Source organism: Amblyraja radiata, chromosome 19, assembly GCF_010909765.2.
Source record: "Amblyraja radiata isolate CabotCenter1 chromosome 19, sAmbRad1.1.pri, whole genome shotgun sequence".
NCBI classification, from domain to species: Eukaryota; Metazoa; Chordata; class Chondrichthyes; order Rajiformes; family Rajidae; genus Amblyraja; species Amblyraja radiata.
In genome coordinates, this window is record NC_045974.1 from 30,152,165 (window position 1) to 30,166,580 (window position 14,416).

Genomic DNA, 14,416 nt, shown 5'->3' on the forward strand with positions numbered 1-14,416 from the left:
ACAGATTATTTCACTGAATGTATTTAAAATGTTGCTTATAAAAACGCTCATTGTTGCAAGCCTATTGTGTTTATTTTATTATTTAGCAGAGACTGCAATTTCATTTTATACAACATTAAAAGCTGAAACCTCCCAGCCTGAAGTGACCTTCTGCCATATCTTACCCTGTGTCATTGTGCATTGCTGTGCCGAGCAGTCTCAAATCAAAGGCATTCCTTTCCATCACAGAAAGAAGAGAAACCCTTATCCTATCTTACAAAAACTTACGGAAACAGGTAAGTTTTATTGCACTACAATAGTTTTATAAGAAAGTAAGATTTTATGTTTCAGAAATAATCATGCTCTTTTTTTTCGTAATCTTACAATCAATGTTAACTAGGTGTTTCTATTTAAATGCACATAACTAGTTTAAGTCAAATTCAAAGTACAGGTCCACCACTAATTTTCAGGCAACTGATTGTTAGGCACCTCCTTTAATCTGGACAAAATTGCCAGAGTGCACTTGAAATCCCCCCTGGAAGTCTCCCCTAAAATGTGGCCCCTAGACGGGTGTAGTGGCCGACCACAACTTAATCGGGACTTCCGTGGCTGATCGGCGGGGGGGATTTTTGAGGTTCCTGAGCTCCCCCTGCGGCCGGGGCTCAGGAACTCCTGCCCGGCCGGAGACGGCAGATCTGTTCCCATACCTGATGTCCGAGGCTGACTTTGCTGGCTGCTATTGTGGCCCCAGCAAGCTAGGCTGACCGTTCCGATCAGGGACGTGCGGTCAGGGGAGGCAGAGCCTCACCTATCATACTCCCAATGAAAATAGATGTTAAGAAAAGTAAAGAAAAATAATAATAAAATAAAATAAATATAAAGATTTTTCCACTGATCTGTTATAAATGTCATTTCTATATGAATCTACTCATTTTTTTACAGTAAAAATCGCCAGATTTGTGCAGCTCCGCTGCGGATACAGGGAAAGATGAGAGGTGAGGCAGCGAATAGCTGAGCCTCCCCTCTGATTGCGCAACCCCTCAGAAACTGGATGGAGCACGGGCAATAAACGTGTGCCTATCTCTCTGTATGTCACCAATGTAATGTTTGTAAACCCTTTCATTACATGTCCTTGCCTTCCATAGTCCAGGTAGCTTATTTCACCTATAAATATATTAAATTTAGGCTCACAGGACTCGTCATAAAACTGCAATGAAAAAGCACCAGGGGAGGCAGCGATCACATCTGCTTCACTGAGGGGGCGTGTCTTGAGCCCAGTGGAGGGGGACCGAGCGTCAATTACGTAGGATCAGCCCACGTAATTGATGCTCCCTCACACTCCCTCCACGTTAGCTAGCTTCAGCAGCGGCGGCGCAGCACTGGATTCCACCGCTGGCGGCGCTGACTTTCCAGCCACGGGTGGCGCTGACTGGTAGGTTGATTCGTTGATTTGTAGGGCCCCGCGTTGGTGTAATGTTCTCTTGGCTCAGGTAGATCTACCCTGGGTGGAGGGGGGAGAGATGGGTGGAGAGAGAGTAGAGGGTGGAGGGGGAAGCAAGGGGTAGATGGGGAGGGGGTTGTGAGGGGGAATGGAGAAGGGGGAGAGGGGGTAGTGGGTCGTTCCCTCACGGTCCCGGGGCAACGTTCCCGCCCCTCCAGTCGCCATGCTTCACGCACACAGCCCCGGCTCCACCCCTCTCTCTCCTCGGGGAGACGCGGTGATCAAAACAGGGAGGACCGGGCCACTGATACTAGCCAGTGCCTCCCCAGCCATTGACCTCACTGCACGTCACTGGTTCCGATATCATTCAACACTTCTCGGAGGCCATGACCTCTGTTGGTCCGGCAAAACGGATAATCTGGCAAAGCTCTGGAACCAAGGGTGCCGGTAAATCAGTGGTGAACCTGTATAATCTGTATCAAAATTGCTTGTAAAGGTTTCTTCATTCTTGTTAATTAGAATGGATGCAAGTCATGAATATATGAAGTAATTGGTGCCAAGTCCCTTATACCAGTTAATTCATATACAATTAGGATAGAGTTACTCTATCATTACCAGTATCGTCTTACCAACCTTGGGATATTATGACGGTAAGATACACATGTTATAAAGTGCTAACAATTCACTATAAAGTGAATTGTAAATGTTGTATAAATTGGTAATTTAACAACTTGTCTTTGCAAAGGGCAGCATAGTGGCGCAGCGGTAGTTGATGCCTTGCAGCGCCAGAGATCAGGCTCGATCCTGACCTTGGGTGCTGTCTGTATGGAGTTTTACGTTCACGCTGTGACCGCATGGTTTTTCTCTGGGCGCTTCAGTTTCCTCCTACATTCCAAAGACGTGCAGGTTTGTAGGTTAATTGGCTTCTGTAAATTGTCCCTAGCGTCTAGGATAGAACTAGTGTATGGGTGATCGTTGGTCGGTGTCGACTCGGTTGGTCGATGGGCCTGTTATCATGCTGTATCTCTAAACTAAACTAATCTAAAAGGTTTTACATGGAATAACCATAAAATACATTGGCTTTGCTTCCATTCATTAGTTTTCCCCCTGCCAATCCTTCAACACCAACTCAAGCTCTCACCTGTTCAGTTAAGATTGAACTTTTCTGCAAATCCAGTATTATTTGTACACCAGTATTTTCTCCGCACTCTCATGCTGTTTATCTAATAATGCTGTGTGGATACATCCTACATTTCAACCCTTTAGATTTTGAACCATCTGGTGGCCATTGAATTTTCTGGCCTTTGAAGCTGCTTTTATAGATGTACTCTTTACATTTCTATCACGATAAGTCCTACTCATAAATTCAATTTAATAGGTTCCTTTAATACACAAATTTCAATATATCGGAAACATGCTTGAATTGTGAATGTCATGAATATATTTCAGAAATAACACAGCACTAAATTTATCTTTCAGGGTCAGGGACAAGCCCAGCATCAAATAAAAAGAACATGAAACAGGTTGATTGTGAGTGAAATCTTCAGTCTTGTTCTCTATCTTCAAAAGCAAACTGTATTGAAATTTAAAAGGACTTAAAAGAACTTAATGCTATGTCAGAGTAAAATTGAAAAGATACTAGAGCAAGCCGGGTCCGTTTGGTCCCATCCCCGCAACGCGCGGTTGCTGGGGGGAGGGCGGCCTGCGCGCGCGCGCACACGCACACACACACACACACACACACACACACACACCCACCCCCGCACACACACACACACACACCCACACACACACACACACACACACACACACACACACACACACACACACACAAACACCCCCCCCCTTGATATTAATATTATTCATTCGCTCCTTTTACCCCATCCCCCACCATATCCACTCACGCATAACCCCCAACTGCGCAGGCGCGGCTAGAGATAGAGGGGGGGGGGTAGAGAGAGAGGGCAGAGACACAGAGAGGACAGAGAGAGAGGAGAGAGAGGGTAGAGATGGGAGAGAGGGCAGAGAGACTATGTTGTTTTAAAATTATGTCTGAAATATACTTTGGCTAATAGATGTCATACAAAGCTACCAATTTAATATTAAACAGAGAATATATCTGCATTCATAGCACCATTGAGTTTCATACATTGCTGCAGGGATTATACCATCAAGCCTTAAAACTAAATTTTCACCAGATGTGTAATTATTAAAAAAATACCTTCCCAAAATTGAAAGTAAAAATGACAGGGGCAAGTGCTTCCCTGCAGAGTGAAGTCAATGATAGAAAAACAGTTTTCACACTTTTTAAGTAGAAAATCCTCACTTTTTTAAAAGTAAAATATCAGTGTCATTCTTTAATTGTAATATTGTACCTGGACAAATTTCTGTTGGTATTTACACTGTTTATATTAAGCCCTTGTTAAAATGTTCACGTATGATTCAATGATATCACCGACATAAATGTGCAGTAATATTGGATAGTTTGATGGCATGTACTTGTGCTGAAAATGATAAGTTTGAGTTGAGATCAAGTTATGTACTGCTTAAACTTGTAATGACTTTGAATTGTTTTTGATATTAACAGGGGTTGATACATCTGTTAAATCAATACAGGTTATGGAAAGCCAACAAGTTATTGACCAGCAGTTCTGTGCAAAAGGAGTTCACTGTGGGTTAGTTCCCTTAAAGCTTTATTCATGAAACTGAATGTACTTGCACAAAAAGCAGTACTGAGTGTCCTAATGTGTTTCTATTTGAATATTTTACTGCAAAGTCTATCTTAACTGTTTCAGGTTTGAAAACTTTAAAGGAATGCATGTGGTGGGGGGGGGGGGGGGGGGGGGGGGGGGGGGGGGGGTTACAATGCTTTCTGACAGCTCTGAATGATCAAATCATCCAATCTACAGAGTCCCTGTATTTTCCTCTTGCATTCACCCTTTTGATAGATTCTGTTCATTATTTGTTTTCATTTTAAAGTTTTGTAGATTTCATTTTAAAGATTTGTAGAGCTGTAGATGTTATATAAATGACACAAAGCTGGGTGGCAGTGTGAACTGTGAAGAGGATGTTCGGAGGTTGCAGGGTGACCTGGACAGGTTGAGTGAGTGGGCAGATGCGTGGCATATGCAGTATAATATAGATAAATGTGAGGTTTTCCACTTTGGTGGCCAAAACAAGGGGGCAGATTATTATCTCAATGGGGTTAGGTTAGGTAAGGGGGAGATGCAGCGAGACCTGAGCATCCTTGTACACCGGTCACTGAAAGTTGGTGTGCAGGTACAGCAGGCAGTGAAGAAAGCTAATGGAATGTTGGCCTTCATAACAAGAGGATTTCAGTATCGGATTAAAGAGGTTCTTCTGCAGTTGTATAGGCGGCTCTGGTAAGACCACATCTGGAGTATTGTGTACAGTTTTGGTCTCCTAATTTGAGGAAGGACATCCTTGTGATTGAGGCAGTGCAGCGTAGGTTCATGAGATTGATCCCTGGGATGGCGGGACTGCCATATGAGGAAAGATTGAAAAGACTAGGCTTGTATTCACTGGAGTTTAGAAGGATGAGGGGGAGATCTTATAGAAACATATAAAATTATACAAGGACTGGACAAGCTAGATGCAGGAAAAATGTTCCCAATGTTGAGCGAGTCCAGATCCAGGAGCCACAGTCTTAGAATAAAGGGGAGGCCAAAAAACGTTTTCACCCACAGAGTTGTGAATTTGTGGAATTCCCTGCCACAGAGGGCAGTCACTGGATGGATTTAAGAGAGAGTTAGATAGAGCTCAAGGGGTGAGTGGAATCAAGGGATATGGGGAGAAGGCAGGCACGGGTTATTGATTGGGGACGATCAGCCACGTTCACAATGAATGGCGGTGCTGGCTCGAAGGGCCGAATGTTCTCCTCCTGCACCTATTTTCTATGCTTCTATGACTTCACCAAATCATTCGACAAGGTTCCGCAAGGTAGGCCGTTCTGGAAGGTTAGATCGCATGGGATCCAAGGAGAGATAGCTGAATGGATAGAAATTTGGTTTCATGGAAGGAAGCAGAGGGTGATGGTGAAGAGTTGCTTCTCGGACTGGAGGCCTGTGACTAGTGGTGTGCCTCAGGGCTCGGTGTTGGGCCCGTTACTGTTTGTCATCTACATCAATGATTTGGATGACAACATACATGGCAAGATTAGCAAGTTTGCTGATGATACAAAAGTGGGTGGTTTTGCATATAAATTGTGAAAAATTGTGGCAGGATTTTGATCGATTGGCCAGGTTGGCTGAGGAATAGTTGATGGAATTTAATACAGAGAAATATGAAATGTTGCAATTTGGGAAGTTTAACATTGGCAGGACCTACACAGTGAAAGGTAGGGCTTTGGGGAATGTTGTCGAGATCGAACCTTTAGAATAGAGATGAGGAGGCATTTCTTTAGCCAGAGGGGGGTTAATCTGTAGAATTTATTGTCTCAGACTGTGGTGGAGGCCAAGTCATTGGATATTTTTAAAGCGGAGATTGATAAGTTATTGATTAGGAAGTGTGTCAGGGAGAAGGCAGGAGAATGGTGTTGAGAGGGAAAGATAGATCAGCCATGATTGAAAGGTGGAGCAGACTCGATGGGCTGGATGGGCCTAATTTTGCTCCTATGTCTTCTGAATTGTTACATCGCAAGAACCAAATTGTCATCTCTTTGTACAACAGCATGTTCTTCATTACCCAGTCGATCAGTCCTATTCTTATTAACTCAAATGTTATTGTTCCAATAATAACAGAATACCCTACAGAATATCCATGGAATATGAAGTGCAATTGCCTTTTGTGCCTTCAGTCATTAATGAGAGATTTGTTTGCCAAAATTCAAGTGCTGCTTTTCTTCATTTATTTTTCAGGAATGGTAACTACAATTACGTAATCCCAATCAACAAATACACTCCTGTAGATATGAGGATTACATTAGAAATAAAGTGAGTACGTCTTTTTTTCCTTCTCTTAATACATTGCACACTCGTAGGCCTATAGGCACCAAAATCAACCTGGTGTTAATTCTTTCTCTCTCCACTATTGCTGCCTGTCCTATTGAGTATTTCTGCAGCGTTTTTTGCATTTATTATACATGCATCAATTTTGATTGACCATGGATTTTACATAATAGGCTTTGCATTATCCAAAAGAGCTTCCTGAAATGTAAGTGACTGGATTTTATTGAGCAATTCAAACAAACAATCATTGGCTTGATATATTAAATGCCTTTCCTCATAGACCATTGTTGAGGTACCAATGAAAGGCTAACAAGGATATAATTAAGTTTCAGAAGTCATGACATCAGTGGCACTTTGGGTTAATTTTAATTGTAGGTGAGTAAGTCGTGTGGCATTGTCAGTTTGCAGATCTGACTATAAAGGTATTAGATGTCTAAGGAAGAAGAGCAAGGGTCACTTTTTTTTGCAAGCATTCTTTGTGCATCAGAAGTATAGTTCCAGGATTCACAAGACTCCATCGTGCCTGCCGTGCTTTAACTGTCAGGGCATTAATATCGGCTTTCTTATTAATGCTTGTAGTTGTTGATAGGAGAGGCAAAGAATGCAATGATATGTGCAGAATGCGAATGATATTTCTTCCAACCAGACATTCATTCTATCTTGGTACAAACACCCATATGTATCAAATGTGGTCTTGGATTAATGTAATGCCCCTGTCCCACTTAGGAAACCCGAACGGAAACCTCTGGTGACCTTGCCCCCCACCCAAGGTTTCCATGAGTGGCCAGAGGTTTTGGTCACTTGCCTGGAAAGCCTCGACCGAAGCGTGAGCTGCATCTACTGACCAAAGATCCTACATGATCTTTGCTACCGACCACACACACACACACACACACACACACACACACACACACACACACACACACACACACACACACACACACACACACACACACACACATACATAGCGAAGGTGGGGGCCAGGGACAGCGGAGAAGCGCTGTCTGCGCGATGAAGAGTAAGGTAAACGGCTGCCACAGAGCACGGTAAGTCCTTTAGAGAGCGCGGGAGGGAGGGAGAGAAGGACAGAGAAGGGGAGAGAGAAGGGGAGAGAGAAGGGGACAGAGAAGGGGACAGAGAATGGGAGAGAAGGAGGGGGAGAAGCAGTGGAGACAGTTTTAAGAAGTTTAATAAAGTTAGCGGGTATTTTACCTTCCGGCGGATCTTCTAGGTCCTGAAAACCAAAGATCCTACAGGATCTTTGCTGAAAACTCCAATGAGCCAATCAAAATGGCGGGTCAGCGAAGGAGATTGCTTTCGACTGCCTGTAAGTAAATAGCAACCCCACTCCACTGGCTTAGACCAAACGGCAACCTACTTTTAGTCGAGGCCGGTTTTGGTTTTGTTGAAATAATCGCAGGAACATAGAAGAAGCCTCGACTACGCGGAAACCACTTTCGACCATTAGGGAGAGTGACCAAAACCTCCAGGAACCTCACGGAAACCTTGGGTGGGGCGCAAGTGGGACAGAGGCATAACTCTGTAAATTAAGTGCTCTCGTGATTACCGTGCCAGGTATGAGCTGTGCACCATTTTAGTTTCATTTAGAGCATGAAAACACTGAAAGAACTAAAACCTCAACAAGATTTCCCTGGAAGGAGCAAAATGTTCACACACAAAGTCAAGCCAATCATTGACTTGCAGATGCTCTCCAATATATTTTCATCTTTATGCTTTGCCCTTGGCAATTTGAATTATTTTTTTGAACAGAACTTTCTCCTACTTTAATCATTCTGTTTCAGTTGGAACTATTTCCTCAAGCTTATTTGTCATGTTACAATGACATTTTAATCAGTTATTCTTCACAGCACCACAGCACCCTTGCTTGTTTACAAATGTACGATGCACATTGGCAGAACCTGCAGGAACTCTGTAAGGATCACAACTAAAAATGACGCTTGGCCAGAAATGACACAGGTAATTTTCCGTTTTGATGCCTCATACAATATCTTGCAGAGTACATGTTTAAATGTCAAATCTATCTGTGCTTAGGAAATGAACTTGCCGATAATAGACTGGTGTGACTGCCAACCTATTGTTAATATAGAAGCTCAGAGCAAATTTGAACTCCACTTCCTTTATACCTCCATTCCCCCACCAGGATGGTAATGGTGGCCCTCTGGTTCTTCCTTGAACAGAGAGCTAATCTGTTCCCCTTTACTAACACTCTCATCTGCCTGTACTCACCCTCAAAAATTCAGTCTGAAGGTTCCCAGCCCAAAACATCACCTATGCATGTCCACCAGAGATGCTGCCTGACCTGCTGAGTTTCTCCAGCTCTTTGAGTTCTATACTTGATTCTAACATCTGCAGCTCTTTGCTTCTCCATTGAACTCCACTCACACGGCAGTGAGTTATGTCGTGCATTTACCCACCACTAATGAGTTGCCTCTATAGGACACTCCCTGACCTGTGGGGTCCACATTTAGCTGGAACATTTATCGTGACAACTTCATGAATGAAACTAGTTCTCACAGGATCGCTGGTAGAAATTGTTTGCCATTTGATGCTTTGGCAACTGGTGCTCCATCCATCTCCTCATCTAGCTTATTTGTTACTTTTGCCTTCTGCTGAGAAGGTCATGGCAGCCTCTGCCCAGCGTATCTTAGTGTTGCTTGGCCCAATGCTTGTCATTTGGGGCCATGATTATATTTTTCCAATTGGGCAGCACTGCTGAAAAATTGTCCAGTGGATTAATTTCCCACGTTCTGTTCCCGTCTGATGCAGGGAATGAATGCTGCACTAGGATTGTGCTTGGATCAAGAAGAGATTTTATTTCAAAAAGGACACAAAGTGCTGGAGTAACTCTACAACGCCAGGCAGCATCTCTGGAGATCATGGATAGGTTTCCCTGGTCCTTACCTTTCATCTTAGCCTCTGCATCCAACACATTTTCTCTGACAATTTCTAAACCTTCATTGTGGTCCCATATCATCCCATCCCCACCCCCTTCCACGTTCCACGGCGACCACTCCCTCCGCAACTCCTTGGTTCACACATCCCTTTCCACCCAAACCATTCCTTTCCATTCGCCTGCAATCGCATCCTACCACAACCAGAGAGCAGTGCTGAACTACTATTTACTTCTTTGGTGACCCTCAGACTATCCTGGATTAGACTTTGCTGGCTTTACCTTGAATGTTATTCCCTAATCATATATCTATACACTGTAAATGGATTGATTGTAATCATGTTTTGTCTTTCTGCTGACTGGTTAGTCACTGTGCCTCGGTACACGTGGCAATAAACAAAACTAAAAGGAGATGTAACACCTATTCCTATAACCCTCCCTTGAATCCATCCAGGGACCCCAGCAATCCTTCTAGGTGAAACAGAAGTTCACATACACCTCCCCCGACATCATCTACTGTTTCTCCAGCACTTTGTGTCTTTTTCTGAGTTATTTGCCTGAGAGCAGAGTATTAAAGCCCTGTCCCACGGTACGAGTTCATTCCAAGAGCTCTCCCGAGTTTAAAAAAAAAATCAAACTCATGGTAAGCACGGAGAATGAACGTAGCGGGTACGTCGGAGCTCGGGGACGTCTCTTAGCGGCCCGTAACGCTAACGGCAGGTATTCAGGAAGACTCGCTAACGGCAGGTAAGCACGGGAAGACTCGTGAAGATTTTTCAACATGTTGAAAAATGTCCACGAGAGCCCCGAGCACCGACGAGTGGCCATTACCGTAAATCTCCGAGTTCGAATCAGGGCAGACTCTGGAGAGCTCTTGGAATGAACTCGTACCGTGGGACAGGGCTATTACCTTTGTTGCAAAACTCAGTGTAAACCCTATAATATGATCAGTGAGAAATGAGCTTTCAGGGCTAAGTATTATAAATTGAAGGCCCACTGAACATTTTACACCCATTGCAGATATTAGTTTTTAAAATATATTTAATCAATTGAATATAAATTTGTCACGTGCCACTTATTAAGTTATTTTTAAAATGTTAATACTGATGTGTTTTAAAATTTATAGAGTAGGCATAATTTTTTTCCCTGTATCTACTTGTTCATAGAACGTTAAACCAGTATTGGTAGTGCACTGGAAATTGCCTCTCAACTGGTGGCCTTAAGGGGCAGCCCCTTTAGTAACAACATCACAGGGCCTCCACATTGTTGAGTGTGATTATGCAAAGGACAAAGGAAATATTTGGCACAACAGCCCAATTAGTGTTTATTAATGTTTACCTAAAAAATCTATTGTGCACAAGCCTTGGAAACCAATATCTAGAAATACCAATGTACTGACTGCAGCAGTTAGTGACTTACTTTGCAAAATGTTGAGATTGTGCAGTATTTTTAAGGTTAAGATTTTCAGGATTATTTCATACCTTTAATATACAGTGCTTCATTGAATTTATAAATCTTCCTGCAGGGTTATCAACACTTCTGGACCTTGCCTGTAGCACATCTGCACAAAAGCAGATACCACTTCCGTGTTGCTGCACCAGTAAGTCCATTTGCATTCAGTGTATGATATAGGTAACCTCTACAAAGTACACCCACTGCACCTATCCTATCCCCTCTCCTTCCCCTTCATCTACATTCCTAAACAATTTGCACCTCATCAATCCTCTAGCTTCACAATTTGCAACTCACTAATCCTTTTGTCTCACAACTTGTGTTCAGCTCTGGCCTTTGTTCAACCCCCCTCCCCTCTGACCTGTGTTCATCAATGACCTGCCATGTTTTGTCCTGCCCCTCCTCCTTTCTAGCTTTATTTCCCCCAGAACCCCTACAATCAGTCTGAAACATCACCTAACTGACTTCTCCTGCGATGTTACCTGACCTGCTGAGTTACTCCAGCATTTTGTGTCTTTTCTCAGTAAACCAGCATCTGCAGTTCCTTGTTTCTACTGTTTGTACAACATACAATCATCATGCATTCTATACTGCAGCACATGTTCAAAACATAAAGTATGCATCTGAGATATCATTTTACTTGTTTAATTATTGAATATTCTTCATTTTACAGGATCTGGCAGATTGTGGAACAAATCAGAATTTTGCTGGGATATATTTTACAGATTTTTACTTTTATTTTTATCGACAGTGTAACTAATTTAGTACAATCAAAATCACATGTGCATTGAACTTGGACATTTCTGTGATCTGTGTTTCATACACTTTGTAGTTTCATCAATATGTTCAAGTGTTAATCCACCTTTTTAATCTTAGGTACTCTTGTTACAGGCCAGTTTATGACTAGTTTCCTGAGGTACAAAACTAATATCAAATTATTGCAGAAAAGATTTTGCAAAACAGTGTATTGTTCGCAAGACCATTATTTGTATTTTAAATGAATTGTTGAACAACCATAATTGTAAATGTATTTAATTTTTTTTCTACCAAGGTTTATAGATTAATGTTAAAATTTCTACAAGGGTTATTCACTCTTGGACTCTGAATACTATTTTAAGTTGCCATAGTCTATATCGTACCCCAAACACAAATTAAATGTGATAAGATTGCAAATGTCTTATTCTCTGTCTTGTTTGCTTGCTTCTGTGTGAGAGAGATGTTGACGTCTTGCAAAGTGATGACCATGTATAACAGATAGGAAGATGGTACAATTCAGAATACAGATCTAATCAAAGTAAGAGCATTTGTGGTGGGAGTAATGAATGATGGACAAAGGAAATTGTTGCTCTGGGCCATCTTATTAAAATAGTACGTGGGGAAAACGTGAGTAATAAAGATAAAGGGATCATGAAATATATTGAATATAAAGATTAACAAGTGAAACTAGAGTTCTATAATCCTAATTGACTGCCTTTGGAGCACTGTTTTAATGTTATACTCTCCACCTTGAGCAATGTGGGTTTGCAGGGTGCAGTTAATAGAGTTACTGCCTCAGAACAATAGTGATCTAGGTTCAATCCTGACTTGAGTTCTGTCTCCCTCTGACTGTGTCGGGTTCCCCCAGGTGCTCTTGTTTCCTCCCACATTGCAAAGATGCATGGGTCTTGGGAGGTTAATTGGCCACTACACAATTGTGGGTAGTCTGTAAGTGAGAGGTATAACCCAGCGAGGAGTTGGTGGGAATGTTGGGAGAATAAAACGGTCAAGGTCAGATCAGTGAGGAAATGGATGGTTGATAGTCAGCATTTGCTCTGTGGGCTGAAGGGCCTGTGTCCATGCACTATCTCTCCATGGCTATAAACAGAATCGATGGACCATTGTACCTGAAAGACGTATCCAATTGGCCCCACATACTTTCCCTGTTGCCTTGCAAATCATTCAAATAATCTAAATAAATAAAGATGTGAAGGTACAATGAATTAATATTCTATTATGAGCAGAGACTACATTAAACAAATTGAGTTTAGCTGCAACTAACATTCAATTAATTGATGCATGGTTTATAGTAAATACAGGTATATGTCTGTAAAAAGCACAGGAATGCTACAGGGCAAGCATTCAGATGTGAGAAGCAAGAGGATTTAAAGACATGGTTAGCTCAAAGGAAAAGGCTTAAAATATTGACAGAATGAACAGTTTGCCTGCAGATTGGAACATTTAAGATTTCAGTAATGGAGGATCCAGATGTTGATAGAAGATATGTAGGAAATTAGAGTAATCTAGCAAGAAGCATAAACATAGGCTCCAAAAATGGTTTATAGGTATGTACGGAGGAAAAGAATAGCAAGAATTATGGTTAGTCCCTTGGGAAGAAAAGGAGAAGGTATAATGTAATTATAATGGAGAATAAGCGAATATTAGAGAAATTAAGTTATTATTTTGTGTATCTTCACAGAAGACACATCAAATCCCCTAATGGCGAGCCATGGCCCAGAAGTGAATTAGGAGCTGACAGATATTAAATCTTTTACAAAATAATTGGAAACATTTATGACACAATGCCAAGGCTGCGGTAGATATTTGGAGAAGTTGAGGGATATAGACAATATGCAGGAACGTGAAGGTGATGCCAAGTTCAGGTATGAATAGTGGAGCATTCTAAAGGTTCTGTAGGTTGTTTCTGCTCCTATTTCTTCGTGTTATTATAGTGAAATATTCTGCAGAGACTATTCATTAATCCATTGTGCAGAACTGTTGATCATGTATTATCGATCCTCTAGAGGGCAGAAGATAGTTCTATAAAAGAGAAAATTGTGGACGGACATAAATCATAATGAACCTTTGATTCTGTGAAGAAACAAAAATAGTATCTTAGTGGGTTAAATCACTACCTGTGTAGAATTCAATCAAGTGAAGTGTTTTATTGTCATGTGTACCAAATACAGATCTGTTAAATTCTTACTTGCAGCCGCACAACAGGTTTGTAAACACAATACTCAATAGATAATATCATTAACAAACCAAAAGAAAATAAATTCAATCAAATTAAAAAAACAAAAACAATATAGTGCAAAAAGAAAACAAAGCCTGAAGTTCCAATTTAATCAAAGCAGTTTGGAGTTTAGCTGTAGTTCGTGGTGTTCAATAGCTAGATGGTTGTTGGGAGAAATCTGTTCTTAAACCTGGCTGCTACAGTTTTCAGTCTTTAGAGATTTAGGCTTTGAACCTGGCTCTCTGGTGCTACCACTATGCCATTGTGCCACCTGCCATATTCTCTCGGATGGCAGGAGTGTAATGAGAGCTTGGGCAGGGTGGTGTGGGTCCTTGATGATGCCAGCAAATCCTGTAAATCCCATGATGGACTGGCCTGTCAGAAGGATATGAACAAGTGTTCCACACATGCTGATCAAGACGTCCCATCTAAACTAGCCCCATTTGCCTGTGTTTGGCCCATATCCCTCCAACCTATCTTATCCATGCAACTTTCCAAATCTATACATAACTATAACTCTGATCTTGTTATCTTCCGGTTTGGCGGTCTTTCTATTTGCGCAAAAATGGTTCGGGATAGCGCTACGAATTTTTGCCAGTTCACCCAGCCCTGCCCGGAGTCGGAGACCCAGCCCAGCCTGGAGTTGGAGATGTCACGGATGTCGCCAAATGGAA

At 42.0% G+C, this 14,416-nt stretch overlaps 1 protein-coding gene across 1 annotated transcript in view; it reads left to right on the plus strand.

The window, feature by feature from the left end:
- The window catches only part of myrfl (myelin regulatory factor like), a 55,640-nt gene extending 43,753 nt beyond the window's left edge, over positions 1-11,887 (plus strand). Inside the window, exons 20-26 of the mRNA XM_033038384.1 lie at positions 87-275; positions 2,900-2,950; positions 4,008-4,095; positions 6,298-6,372; positions 8,256-8,364; positions 10,824-10,898; positions 11,424-11,887. Of these exons, the coding sequence (XP_032894275.1) occupies positions 87-275; positions 2,900-2,950; positions 4,008-4,095; positions 6,298-6,372; positions 8,256-8,364; positions 10,824-10,898; positions 11,424-11,510 (674 nt within the window). The 3' untranslated portion in view covers positions 11,511-11,887. The remainder of the gene's footprint in view (positions 1-86; positions 276-2,899; positions 2,951-4,007; positions 4,096-6,297; positions 6,373-8,255; positions 8,365-10,823; positions 10,899-11,423) is intronic.
- Positions 11,888-14,416: the final 2,529 nt, after the last annotated feature.